This window comes from Mobula birostris, chromosome 18, assembly GCF_030028105.1.
Source record: "Mobula birostris isolate sMobBir1 chromosome 18, sMobBir1.hap1, whole genome shotgun sequence".
Taxonomy (NCBI): domain Eukaryota; kingdom Metazoa; phylum Chordata; class Chondrichthyes; order Myliobatiformes; family Myliobatidae; genus Mobula; species Mobula birostris.
Window position 1 is genome coordinate 45,032,965 of NC_092387.1, and position 14,033 is coordinate 45,046,997.

At 41.0% G+C, this 14,033-nt stretch overlaps 1 protein-coding gene across 1 annotated transcript in view; it reads right to left on the minus strand.

Moving 5' to 3' along the window:
- The window catches only part of col13a1 (collagen, type XIII, alpha 1), a 123,552-nt gene that overhangs the window by 38,594 nt on the left and 70,925 nt on the right, over positions 1–14,033 (minus strand). The window contains exons 19-23 of the mRNA XM_072282588.1: positions 10,256–10,300; positions 8,884–8,916; positions 8,757–8,792; positions 7,444–7,497; positions 3,008–3,052 (exon numbers count right to left, since the gene is read on the minus strand). Coding sequence (XP_072138689.1) covers positions 3,008–3,052; positions 7,444–7,497; positions 8,757–8,792; positions 8,884–8,916; positions 10,256–10,300 — 213 coding nt within the window. The remainder of the gene's footprint in view (positions 1–3,007; positions 3,053–7,443; positions 7,498–8,756; positions 8,793–8,883; positions 8,917–10,255; positions 10,301–14,033) is intronic.

Here is a 14,033-nt window from a genome sequence, read left to right on the forward strand (position 1 = left end):
GCACGGAGGAACATCTGGTAAAACTTCTGAAATGCCTGTTTCGCTGCCGTTGCTACTGTGTGATCCAGAATCTCCGGAGGGGAAGGATCCCGAGTCCTTGGCTTTGCTTGTTCCTCGGCAGCCAGGGTGGGGTCGAAGTGCTCGGTGTCGGGGGGCTAGTCGGAGGCTTGAAGTTTTCAGACGGACTCAGAGTCGGCTGTGGTCGGGTGCTTCCAATGCATCGGCAAGTTTGCGGTGCTTCCGTCTACATGAGATGATGGGGCTATTGGGAATTGAGACTTTTTTTTTTACCGTGCCCATGGTCTGCTCTTTATCAAATTAAGGTATTGCTTTCCACTGTTGTAACTATATGTTATAATTATGTGTTTTTGTCAGTTTTTAGTCTTGGTTTGTCCTGTGTTTCTGTGATATCTTTCTAGAGGAACATTGTACCATTTTTTAATGCATACACTTCTAAATGACAATAAACGAGGACTGAGTGTCCTCATAATCTATCTAATCTAATTAGTGAGGAGGGGCTGTGATGGACTGTGCTGTATTCATCACTTTCTGTAGACTTTTCTATTCCTGAACATTGGTGTTTCTGTATCAGGCCATGATACAACCTGTTCAGTATATTCTTCACTGTGCATCTATAGAAGACTGTCCAAGTTTTAGATGACATGCCGAATCTACACTGACATCTAAGAAGGTAGAGGTGCTGTAAGTAGTAGTACAAAAAAGTAGAATCTTCTTTATTGACTGGAATAACAGTGTAACATACAAAAATAAAACTAAACAGGGTACAGCTTTATAACTGCATCCTATGTAAGATCATGGCTCTCAGATTCGTATACACAAGCTGCTGAGGACTTACTGAATGGCAAATAGTTGCTCCAACACTACATTCCATGTAGTGTCCAACGAAAGAGATCAGCCTTTCGAAGGAATGGAGAGCTCAGTGACTTCAATTACTATTTCAGGCTTGTAGATTGTGACAACTGCTTTTCATTATATGATATACTGAAGAACTTAATTATTTTATCATTCTTATAAGCATTAATGGAGTTTAAATGTCTCAGATTGTCAGAAAAATTTAAATGCTTGTTAATATCTTAGACAGTCTGACATGAAGACAAAGCTCCATTCAAGAATTACCTTCTTTTAAATTCTGTCAAGGTCATGTTGGGGGTACTTGAGGAATGTAGCTTCAGTGTTACACAATCAAAGGCTTATTTGTTGCAGGTCAATTTGAGGGTGCAGAAAGCTGAGGGGATTGACTCTCCACACCTGTCATGGTGGGGGCCATGGTTTTGCCAACGGAAGTAAGGTGCTCTGAGATTAGCAAGTTCCAGTTTGGCAAAATGAAAACGTTGCTCCAATATAAACCAAGCTATGGATGTTCATAATTAGAATGGCGGTTTATTTTATAAACCAAAGGTGCCTTCAATTATTCCACAGATTAAACGTATTTAACAATAGCTCCCATTTATAAGGAGAATTGTCAGGGAAAAACTGGGAACTATTAGGTTACCACCAGCTTTATTTTAAATAAGGCCTTAAAACGGGGTGGGTGGGTGGGTGTGTGTGGTTGGAGAGTGTGACAGAAGCAGGAAGGAAAGGAGGGAAAGGATTGCAGAAAGCACAGCTGTGGTGGATTGGGAATCAGTACAGATCAGTGACTGGTGATGGGGAAACAGCATCGTATTCAAGCAACCAACTTACAGATAAGCTGGAGTTTCTGGCCAATTATGAACTGAGATGATGAAGAATGCAGGTAACAACAGATGAAGGCATCAGGAGCAGAGATACGAGTTGATCAAAAAGGTAATGTTCCAGAGGAGGACTCAGATTTAGAGAGATTCAGGGTCAAATGGTTATGAATGGGGTGGTTCAACCTCGTTTATTCAAAATGGAATTAACGGCGGGAAAATTAAACTTGGGCTGGAGCCTTAGGTGTTGGCTGGATCGTGCTGGTAGTGAGCCAGCATTGGTGTGGATTTGAAGACGAAGGTGCATATCTTCACATCGCAGTCTTCCATAACAGTGCATCACTAGCTAGACTGGATGCATCCAATTGCCTGCTGCACCTCACATTTCGAGCAATCTCAGTTCTATAACCCTGACAATACTTCACATCTGGTTCATCGTGTATCCCAGCTGGACCTGGTGCATCAACAATCCACATGTGAAAGGTGAGTGTATGTGATTTATTATTAATGTTTTAAATTTAATTGCAAAGCTTGAATGCAATCAATATACAATATTTTAATGCTGTGTACATACATCTACTGATGCCTCTGGACACATCTTCAGTGATCTTCCTGGAATCATCGAGTGTTTTGGGTCTTTCAACATCATACACCCTCCTCCAGGTGACCCAGCTGGAACTGATCAGATCCCAGCTTGTGTCCAGATGGCTAGCTACTTATGACTCCATGGCTCCCCTCCTTTGAGCCACAGCCATCTTGAGGCCCTCTCTGCTGCATCAGTGGTACTGCGGATGGCTCTCCTCTTCCCCTCTCCCTCGATGCCCAAATTGCTGAATAGCTAAGGAACTAGCTAAGGAACGGGCTGCGAATCCCCTACAACCAACCTCCACTTAATAGTTATAAAGTTTGCAACACGTGCATAGGTGTTTGGAAACAATGGAAAAAGCCCAAGGTATTACCAGGGCGGGTTTTGACTTTCATTGGGTACGGTCTAGTCACACAGAATGGAGTAAGCAGTGATGTTGGGAGAACACTGTGAACTAGGAAGCCACAGACACCCTGCAAGGCCAATATAAGGTACCAGTGTATATACTGATGATGGATGTGAGACCTAACACCACATTTTCAACTGAGGATGGATGCTTCTAAGTCATCACATGCAAAGGTACTTAGATTATAGCTTATAAAATAAGAACACAGATAATCAATTCTGTCCCACTACAGCAGAGATGTGTAAATGAGCAACTTTAATTGATGCTTACTAAAAAACATCATGGCCTTAAACCCAGCTATCTGCATTATATAAAATGACTTACTTTCTGCCCTGGTGTGCCATCTCTTCCTGGCAGGCCACTTTCACCCTGTACAGTACAAACACCCAGGTTAGAAATCAAGTAATTCATCTTTGTCTAACTCGCCACATCTGAATTCAAATGAGGGAACTTCAAATTCTAAATGAAATAAACATTCTAAAATTAGAAACCAGCAGATGGCCATCTTTCAAAAACTAGAAAATCCTCTGGGAATGAAACAAGAATGAATTGTGATCCATCTTATAATGGTGCTGAAATATTTTTTACTTAAAATTCATAACTCTCCCCCACTGTATTGCTTGCCTATAGGTTCAGACCAATTTCTATGTAACACCACATTGTAAATGACTACTGGTCAGCAAAATTAACTAATTTGACAGCTAATAGTTGCACAGAATGGTATTGCATTACCAGCAAATCATAATCTTAAAGGAAATTCACTGAATCAAAGTGGTTAAAGGAACACATTAGTAAAATGATAGAATTTGCATATACTGTACCTCCTCCCCCCCATTCAACCACAGGGGTCTATTTTGCTTTCAACCTACTTTTCTTCTAAGTCAACATATTCAGCATTGTGTGTCTCACTTTGCATTTCAGAACATCCCTTTCTCTGAACCTATTCCAAAGTATTAATGCGCTTTAGCAAATGATGTGTCTAAAACTGCACTATAGCTGTACAGACTTGCACTGCTTTGTTCTTTTTGAGGTCAAACACCCATGAACTATTCTACTACATTTCACTTCCGAAGGTTAATGAATGATTGGACACGGTGCCTGGTAATTGCTCCATCCTTGCACCTTCCTGAATTATTAACCAATTGTGCACAAGCATGTTAATCAGCTTTAAAAATGAACAAAACCATCTTTTAAAAAAAATTTACTCTAACAATTAGATCTTTCTGAATGCTCAATATCTGTGAGCAAGTACAATTTTGGACTGTGAGATTTTCCATTTTCTGGAACACAATGGTTATTGTCACGGTCACTTGTGATTTGAGGTAGAAGCATGAAATTGAAAATGGCCTGCTCAACTCTTGAGTCTCGTTAGCTGGTTTGCAATTGATTTTTTTGTCCTAACCTTCAGAAAGAACAAAATCACTCATGTAACAATTAGTCAAATGTTAAAACTGTTGCTTTTTAATCGGTCAGACCGAAGAATGGAGTTGTTTCTTGTTGCAGGTCTTTCTTAAATTCCTTTTGCACTCAGCCACTCCCACGTCACTCCTTTCCCTTACTCCTTCCTTGCTGTAATCCTCAGGGTATACAAACTTGTTCCCTTCTCTTTAGACTAGACACATGATGTAACGCATCTGTCTCACGGCTCCAACAGCACAGGTTTGAATCCGGCCTCGGGTGCAGTCTGTGTGGAACTTCCACGTTCTCTCTGTGACTACAGGCACTGTGGGTTTTCTGCAGGTACTCTAGTTTCCACCGACATGTCAGAGACACGTAGGTCGGGATGTTAGTAGGTTGTTGTAAATTATCCCTGCTGTGGGTGGTTGATGGGACAAGTAAGAGGTGCTAAGACCATGTGCAAGAATGAGTTATAAAGATATTTGAGGAAGAGTGGGATTCTTTGAGGGCCTGCACAAAGGGGGTTGTTGGACTGAATTATGCCGTAAAGAAATACAAAAATGTGAAATATAATGGCAAATGCACATGGAACTCCAGCACTGAGATTTGTTTCCATTGATTTCAATAGAACAAAGCTTAGGGGCTCAGCCTCAGCAATATGGAGATATGGGGCTGAGTTGTTTCTTCACGTAGAACGCCATCTCGATTTACCTCAGAGGGTTGTGGATGCATGGTGACTGAACACAAGAAAATGGGAGAAGGAGGGGGCCCAGTGGACATCTCAAGCTTAGCCAGCCTTTCAATTTGATCACAGTTGATCTACCCCAGGTCTCATCTCTTCTCCTACACAAATTTCCCCATGAGCCTCTGTTCTGTTTGTTTAAAAATAAATATCTTTTCTTTTTAAATACCTCTGAAGATCTTGCAACCACAACCCTCTAGGCTGGTAAAATCCACTGATTTGTCATCTGTGTAAAACGTTCCTATTTCCACTGGAGTAAATTCAGGGCCGAGATGGATACCAAGGAGATGGGGATTGGTAGCAAAGTGGATGAAGGATAGGGCTAGCCAAGAGCTCCTTAAACAATAGATCAGATGCAAGGAGGTGAATAGCCAATGCTCACACTTCTTTTTGATCTTCTCCTGTGATGTTTAAAGAGTGGTAATGAGGCAGAAGACAATAAAATCTCTGTTTAAGATCTCTCAACTAATCAGTAAGTAACACTACACCAGCAACAACGATTCCACCCATATCAAAGCAAAAATAATAATCTTCAGCGCAACTTCAGGTTCCAGAACAACTTCTGACAGTGTGACTTCAAATCTTACACTGAATGGCCCCGGGTCATGCACCAGGTCCCGTCAGGTGTTACTATCACATGCAAGTCTGATGACATTATCGCATGCAGTTACAAACCACACAGGGTATGGGGAAGTTTGAATATGAAGTGAAACACTTCAATTACGATTTCCCACACTACTCGTGCATTGTAAGTCTTCCAAAAAGTCCATTGCCAGATTGCCAAAACTCAACCTGTAAGCAATGACACAGAGGTTACGTTTTACTCTAATATACATTTGAAGTGGAGATTTGAATAAACTACTTGTTCTGAACTTCGAGACAAAATGAACCTAAAGCATTTATATACGAACCATTTACATTGAACTTCCAGCACAGAATCAGAATCAGATTTATTATCACCGGCAAGTGTCATGAAATTTGTTAACTTTTAGTTACACAGAAACTTGTTGGATTTATATATTTATACATTTTTCAGGATCTAGGCATTGCTGGCAAGATAAGTGTTTATTGTCCATCCTTAACTGCCTTTGTAAAGTCAATAGTGCAGTCTGTGTCTCTAAAACAGGGGTTCCCAATCTTTTTTTATACCGTGAACCCCAGCTCTAATAGGACTGTTCCAGTACAACTTGGTTGTTCACCAGTGCTATGGAGATGCCAATTATATTGAAGGTTCTGCAATCATCAGCAATCACGCTCAGTTCTGATCTTATGATGAAAGGAAATGTGATGAAGTCGTTAAAGTTGACTAGGTCTGGGATACTAACCAAAGAAGTTGAGTTGGTAATTCACAAAAGCCTTTTAATTTGTTTCCATCAAATCCATAACAGTCACCCCAAGTATTCCATGTAGAAGTGAGTTTTGTTGGCTAAACTGCAATGCTTGCTACCCAAAGCTTCCATTGGGAACTGTTGGATAGCTGTGATCTGCTGGCTAGCTCATTTTGGAGTTTCACACCAGCACATTGTGACCACAGATCAGGAGTAAGGTGGAGACTAGATCTCAGAGATTCAGACTGCTCTGCAACTGGAGTCAGATAGACAGATGCCTTTCACATTATACTTCTGCCAGGATGGGACACAATTCACTGGATTGGAAATCGTATATTTTTTACTTTTGATTAACCTTAAAAGTTTTAAATTCACTTTCCCTTATTTACTCATTATTTTAACTGATTGTTTTTAAATCTGCTTTAATTATTTAATGATTTCTAGTTATTTTAACCTTTTAAATGTCTATGAATATGTTGCTGAGGCCTTTGACTACAGTGAGCTGTGACCAGGGTGATCTAAATCCACCACCTGAGGCCTAGCTCAATCCACTTTGTGGAATGGCTGCAGGAACCAGGCCTCCAACACACTATGTGTGACAGTTGAATAAATGCAGCCACATGAATATCTCAGGGAACAGCACGAGGAGTGGGCTGGATCAAGCACAATCCAGCCCAGTTTCTCTCTACCACCAGCTCAATTTTTTTTTTGGACTGGATTTCTTAAAAGTCGTCCCAAATTTATCTTCTCTGTTCCTGCCTTGTGCACATCTCCTTCAACATTTAATCAAATACATCTTTCATGATCATAAACTTCATTCCTCAGTGCTTTTAGAGAAATGATCTCCAGGCTGTTCAGTCTTCCTTGATGTGTAAACGGATAGGAAAGGTATAGAGAGATATGGGCCAAATGGGACTAGTTTGGATGGGCTGAAGGGCCTGTTTCTATGCTGTGTGACTCTGACTCTGTGTACTTCCTCAGTTGTAGGATCAATAGTAACCTTGCCTTCATCTTTGCAGAACCTTGCTGCCTTTATATAGAGGCCATAATAATGCACCATTCTCTACAGCTAATTTGCCAAGTGTAGCCTTAATCAGTACTTGAGCAAAACAGTGAATAATGAGAGGTATTGTGAAACTATACGAACGGTCCCAATAAACTACAAAAAGTTAGAAATCACCTCACTTGGTTTACAGAAAGGCTAATTCTCTATACAGGTCTTGTTAGCAGTAGTTTCTGCACGTCAAATTCATGCATCAATATGTCAGTCAGACCCACACCACAGATCCTACCCTGAGCCCCCTCTTTCCGGGGAGACCACGTGGACCAGCTTCTCCTGGCTCCCCCTATGCATAAAATATGAAGACAAGGAGGTCAGCACATAAGTCTTGTAAGAAAAAGTGAAGGAGGAGGGAACATCAAGGGCAGACAACAAAACTCAAAGCATTTCATTTCATTCGTGGTGAGGCCACATTGTGATGCATGGAGTGGGTCAGAACTCTATCACCTTATGCAGTTCAGAGATTTTTTACAATACAGTAGTTGCATAAAATGAAGCCATTATCGCTGACAGTTGTTTGATTATTTAATTATAGCCATCTGTTTTTAAATTTTCATGACTTATCAGGGATATTGCAAAAGAACTCAGACAGGTTAATGCATTAAAACAGCATTGTCTATAAAACATATTAAATTATGAATGCTAAACAGCAGGACGAGCCTTGGAATTCAAATATCATCAGCTGTTCAAACACTTCTGCGATGATGTCGAATAGTGCAACCTTAATTGCTTTTCTAACAGCTTGCCGTCTCATTGCTCTGTGGTTAAAGCTTTGTTTCTTGGTTCAGGCCAATAATTTAATCCCTATCAGAAAATCTTACACAATTCGCTGTGAGCACCACACCCAGCCACAACAAGGGTGTTGCACCAGTGGATATGAAATCAATTATGAGGACAGTTCCCATTTGAAAAAAAGGGCAAAAGATCTGAAGACATAGGGGGAACTGAAAATCAAAATGGAATTGGAAGAAGTCAAAGAATGGACTGTGGATGCCCGGTCACTGAACATAAGAAAATGGGAGTAGGAGAGGCCACTTGACTTTTGATACTTGACCTACAGGAAGAAGTCAAAGAAGGTTGCTGCTGCTGCCTTGCAGCATAACCTCAAAGGAGTTTGCATACTCTCTCTGTGACTACATGGGTTTCTCCTGGATGGTCTAGTTTTATCCCACACTTCAATGACATGAGAGTAGGTCAACTGGTGAGTGTAAAGTATCACAAGGTATGTAGTATGTGGTCCACAGTACATAGTAAGTGGCAATAGTATCAAAGAGATGTTGTTGGGGGCGTATGAGATTGATAAGAGTGTTCTGTTGATAGCCAGCATGGATATGATTGGCCAAAAAGCCTCTTTCTATGTTATACTAAACAAGTTAAAGACCTCATAAAAGAAACACTCAACAAGTACTGATTAATTGTTGCATCCTCCTGGTCACCAAAATGCTTTTAGATTGTTCAGCATTATGCTGTGCCACAGTGCCTCAGAACGAAAAGAGCACCTCAAGGAATTAAATCAGTCGAGCATGAAATGAACTAAAAGTTCACCTTCTGTCCAGGTGGTCCGTTCTTCCCCGGCTCTCCCTGTGTCCAAGAGAAATGCACGAGAGGAAAACAGGTCAGAAACCAAAAGAGTCCAGAAAGAAAGAATAATTGGGTTTGTACTGCGACTAACCTTAAACCCAGGAAGAGCTGAAATAAATATTCCCTATTGATTGAAAGCAGGAAATAGTTTGCAGTTAGATACCAGAGCAACACAATAACAAGAGGTGGAAGTGAGTTTAAAAAAAACACAATTTCAGTTAGATATTTAGTTTAAGTAATATCACTATAAATGTGTTTTAAAATGAACAATATGTGATGATTAGTCATCCTGTTCGGTAATATCCCTCAGATTCAACCAGTAATATCGGTTACAGTTAAACTGATACCTTTGCGTGTTGTGCAGGTCTTTGGTGGTGTTGGACAGGCAATAGACTGGACATTACTCCTACTATTAGCCCAACACATTTTTAATTCACTATTTTTAGCTGTTATATAGTAGTACTGTACAATAAATCTTCCAGTGAACCTCAGTTTAAAAGGAGTACAGGAAATAGGGCCGTGATGAGTTTAAAGCGAACACGGGAAATGGAGCCCCATTGGGTTTGAAGTGAGGGCAGTAAACAAGGTCCAGGCAAGTTTAAAGTGAGCACAGGAAATGGAGTCCTGGTAGGTTGAAAACAACTGCGGGATACAGGACCCTGGTGAGTTTAAAGTGAAGACAGAAAATAAGGCCTCAGTGAGCCAGATGTCTAACCACTGATATTTTCAAGCAATCAGACAGGAGCTTTACTGTATAACTAATAAACTGATGAAACTGGTTGAACAAACTGTATTCTGAGTTCGAGTTCATTTCTGTTAAAACTCTTAAAAGGATTTGGGCCATTGGGCCATGGATTAGAGAATGGGAAGGGAGCAGATTCTGTGAAGACAATACACAAATGGAAAACCTGGAAGGAAATATTAGTTTGCACTGAGCAGTCTGTTCTCCCCATGGTTTGTCCTCTTTATCTTTTATCATCAGCTTTTTCTGAATCAAAATCAATTCAAGCTCCATTTCACTGTCTATCTGTGTATCAGGACTTAAGCGTTTGAACAATAAAATATTGACAAAAAGACTTTCAATAAACACTATACATCTTAGAACTTATTGGAAGACAGCAGATGCACTTTACTGGCTGACCGTAGCTAAGCCTGCTGGAGGATCACTTATCTGGGGTTACACATCAGCCAGTCTAGCAAGAAGTTTACAAACTCTCTCCCAGGAGCATCCGAATTTTTGTTTAAAAAGACCCATCTACCCATAAGTACCCAAACACTTGGACATTTGGGAAGAGTCTAGCAGTATAAAGGAATACAGCAGCCCACTCATAACTACTATAATGGATAACAAACAAAAGCAAGAGGGGTTTTGTATTGAGACGCATTGCTGTCACTTTAAAGTGCTTGTGTGCACGGTTGTGGGTGGCTAAGGGAGTAAGGGGAAATCTGGGGACATGGAATACCTTTGTTCCAGGTTTTCCTGGGATACCAGGTCTTCCAAACTCTCCCTATAGAAGACAGGAAAGTTAAAAAAAACATGTACAATGTAACCAGAAAATATCAAGAAGAAATATTGTCAATTCTTTTCCAGGGAAGGATGGGAATGAGGAAAAGGCAAGATCAAGAGCAGGACAGGATAGGATGGCAGGAATAGAAAGGGGATACAATCATTCTAGATTCATATTTCTGCTGAAAACCCATGCACATATACATACTTGTCATTGCAACACACTGCCAATGAACCTTTGAGTGACTGACGGTGATAATGATTCACAGTTCCTGACCCTATTTACAAACAATGATAAATGTTAAGATTAAATCTCAAATTAACTTCTCGGAATCAGGTCCAAGGGTCTAATATCATGAATCAGTGAAATCCATCAGCAAGCAAGTAACCTGAAGCTTTGCTGATACACAGAATGAGAACATACAGCGGGTGTCTGGAGTTGCACCTTGACTTTTAGTAAATTTATGTCGTTAATATTTTGTTCCTCAGAGGATTAAAATTAGCTTCAGTCATAGTGACATGAAAATCATCTAACCATCTGTTATTGCTTATACAACTTTTGCAAGCCAAATAGCTTCACAAACTTCAAACATTAAAATGTTGGCTATGCAGCACTCTGAGGTGGACTGATTGGGTGGAAACGCTGCATATGCTTTGTCTCCCTATACAAAGATTTTTTCTTTTACCAATTGAACAGAATTTTGATCTGATTTGTAATTTGCAAGACCAACAATCATCTGTGTTGCTGAAGTGATGTCAACCATTAAGTCTTCAGGAGTTTCCACTAATTGCCAAGTAACTGGTTGCATGGCTAGTCAACACTGTGGAACCACATACAACCCAAAACCCTAACTCCTAGAGCTCAGTCAGCACTGACCAACTGGAACCAGAAAACTAGGCTGATATTGCATTCCCAGGACCTGGTATAGCTAAAGTGGTGCTGCTTTTCTGATGATCAAAGGCATAATTGGGACTGATCCTAGGAGTTAAAAGGTAGAATGGCCAAAATACCAGCTGAATATCTGGGTACCACAAATCCAGCTGCAGAATTTGGAGTGCAACACAAGCTGGAGATAATTACTAGATATTCTTCGGTCCAGTTGAACATTGGGTACCACATCGAATGCTGAACAGGTGAGTACAGCATTGTCAAAGACAGAGTACCAATCACCAGCTCTACCTCATCTCCAGATGATCACTGTATATTTATCTTCAGGTAAATGTAGGGTACCGATCTCAATCTCGACATTGTCACTAGCTAAACAATGTGGGCGCCACTCTCCAGATCTACATGAAATATTCCACCTCCAGAAGAATAAGTTGGTATTTCATTGCCAGCTGAGCAAGTGATGTTGCCTACCCCTACAAGTGGGCTACCCACCTCCAGCTAACTATTAGAGTGTCCAACCAATAGATGAATAAGTTTTGAACTCATCTCTGGATGGAAGTGAGCTACCTTTACTCCTTAACAAAAGAAGCTTAGCAGATGCTGAAAATCTTCAGCAACAGATACAAAATCTGCAGGAACTTAGTAAGTCAGGCAACATCTATGGAGGGGATAAACAATCGACTTTTTGTGCCAAGTCCTGATGAAGGGTCTTGACCTGAGACGCTGACTGCTTATTCCCCTCCATAAATGCTGCTTGACTTGCTCAGTTCCTCTAGAATTTTGTGTGTGTTACCATTATACCTACTGCAGGAGTGATCCACCCCTTCACCGGCCAAGTATCAGGAACACCGTCGCGCTTCACTGAACCAAGGTGTAATTGGGGGTGTAATTTGAATCCCCTGAGATATTTGCACACGTATGAAACACAACTCACTACATGAGTGTGATCATACATACTTTAAATCCTTAAATAACAACAAAGATGCACAGTAGCACTATAACGCAGTCATGTTATCTGAAAATTATTTTGTTTACAAATACTGCCACTAAAACGCTTTAACTTTAATCTCCAGACCTCTATTTCTCATCATTTACCGAGGATGAAATGCCACTTCAAATGAAGCACAGCAATTTTCCACTTTTAAAATGGAACAAGTACCTGGTGGTGTACTTGGATGACAGACTTGAGTGGAGCACCAACATAGAGGCTGTGCACAAGAAGGGACAGAGTTGCCTCAACTTCCTGAGGTGACTGAGGTCCTTTGGAGTATGCAGGCCTCTCCTTCACATGTTCTACTAGTCTGTTGTGGCCAGTATAGTCTTTTATGGGGTGGTTTGCTGGGGCAACGGCATCAACACGGGTGATGCCAACAGACTCAATAAATGATTAGAAAGGCTGGCTCTGTTATGGGAGTCAAATTGGACACGCTGGAGGCTGCAGTAGAACAAGGGACCCTACGGAAAATCCTGGCAATTCTGGACAATGTTTCTCACCCACTGTGTGCCACCTTGGCAGAAAAGAAGAACACTTTTAGTAATAGACTAAGCAAACAGCACAGCTCCAAAGAGCGCTACGAGGTCATGTTTACCCTCCGCCATTTGGCTCTATCATGGGGAAGTGATGACCCTCTCCTGTTAGATTGTTTAAGCTTTCTTAATTCTCTTCTAATATTTGTATATCTGCACACTTGTAATGCTACTGTGACACTAATTTCCTTTGGGATCAATAAAGTACCTATCTACCTATCTACTTACTGACTACATGCATAAATATTTTAAAGAACATCTTATAACTTATGGCAGGATGTTTAGCTTCAAACAGTTGTCGGTGACACTTTGGGATGAGGTTATAAATCTCTGATTACTACACTGCAACATGGTCATCCTATCTATCTATTGCTAGTAAACCAATGTCATATGCCATTATCATACATATAACTCCCAATCTTTCAACAATGCTTTGCTTTAAATGTCCCTGATGATCCAGCCTCCACAACCTGCCAGAAATTCCAGGAATTCATCATCCTTTGCAAGAAGACATTGCTATGCGCCACAGTTTTCCCTCCTTTGTAGAAACCTGGAGAATAGCATGGAAAGCCTCCAGCAACTTGAGACAGGCACAAGGAGATGGTGGCCAAGATGGTGAAATTATGGAGTCTGTCTGCTCCCCACGAGGGCCTGCCCTTGACCACCAGAGGGTAGTGTTACTGGTAGCTTGCTCAAATCCTCCACTTGTCCCATAAAGGGAAGAAATGCAGGTATGTCACAGATTTGCGACACAATCCTTGATTAAAAGGGAGAGAGAGAGGCCAGGAGGAGTCTGGTAGGGCTGGCCAGTATGAGGGGCTAATAAGTACCTAAAGAGTCAATTTGGGATATTGGTGGGTGGGAGGTAGGGTGCATATCATTGGCTACTGAAGGGATGTCAGGCCTGTGATTGTGGCAGTGTTGGAATTATGTCGGGTGATCAGATTGGGTGGGGAGGAAGGGGGTTCCAGAGGCTGTTGAAAAGATTATCTTTGCTTAGAATGTATCATCCTGGCTCAAGTTCAAGAGTGGCTGAGCATGAAACACTGATGAAGATCAGTCTTCAGGATTTAGCCTGGGTGCTGACAACTACCTTGGCCATTGCCCTGCTGCTTGGAAGTTCATTCATAGCCGAGGCCTAAAATATTAATGCTGCTGCATCAAATCTACATGAGGAAAAGAGCTTTCTTCTGTGCCCTGTAGCACCAGAATTTGGAAAAAGGACTTTGACTAAATCTGAGACCTGATACAAATCCAATGGCTCAAAGTATTGCTGATTTGGAAACATTCTGGGTAAACAATGGTAGAAGATCAACTA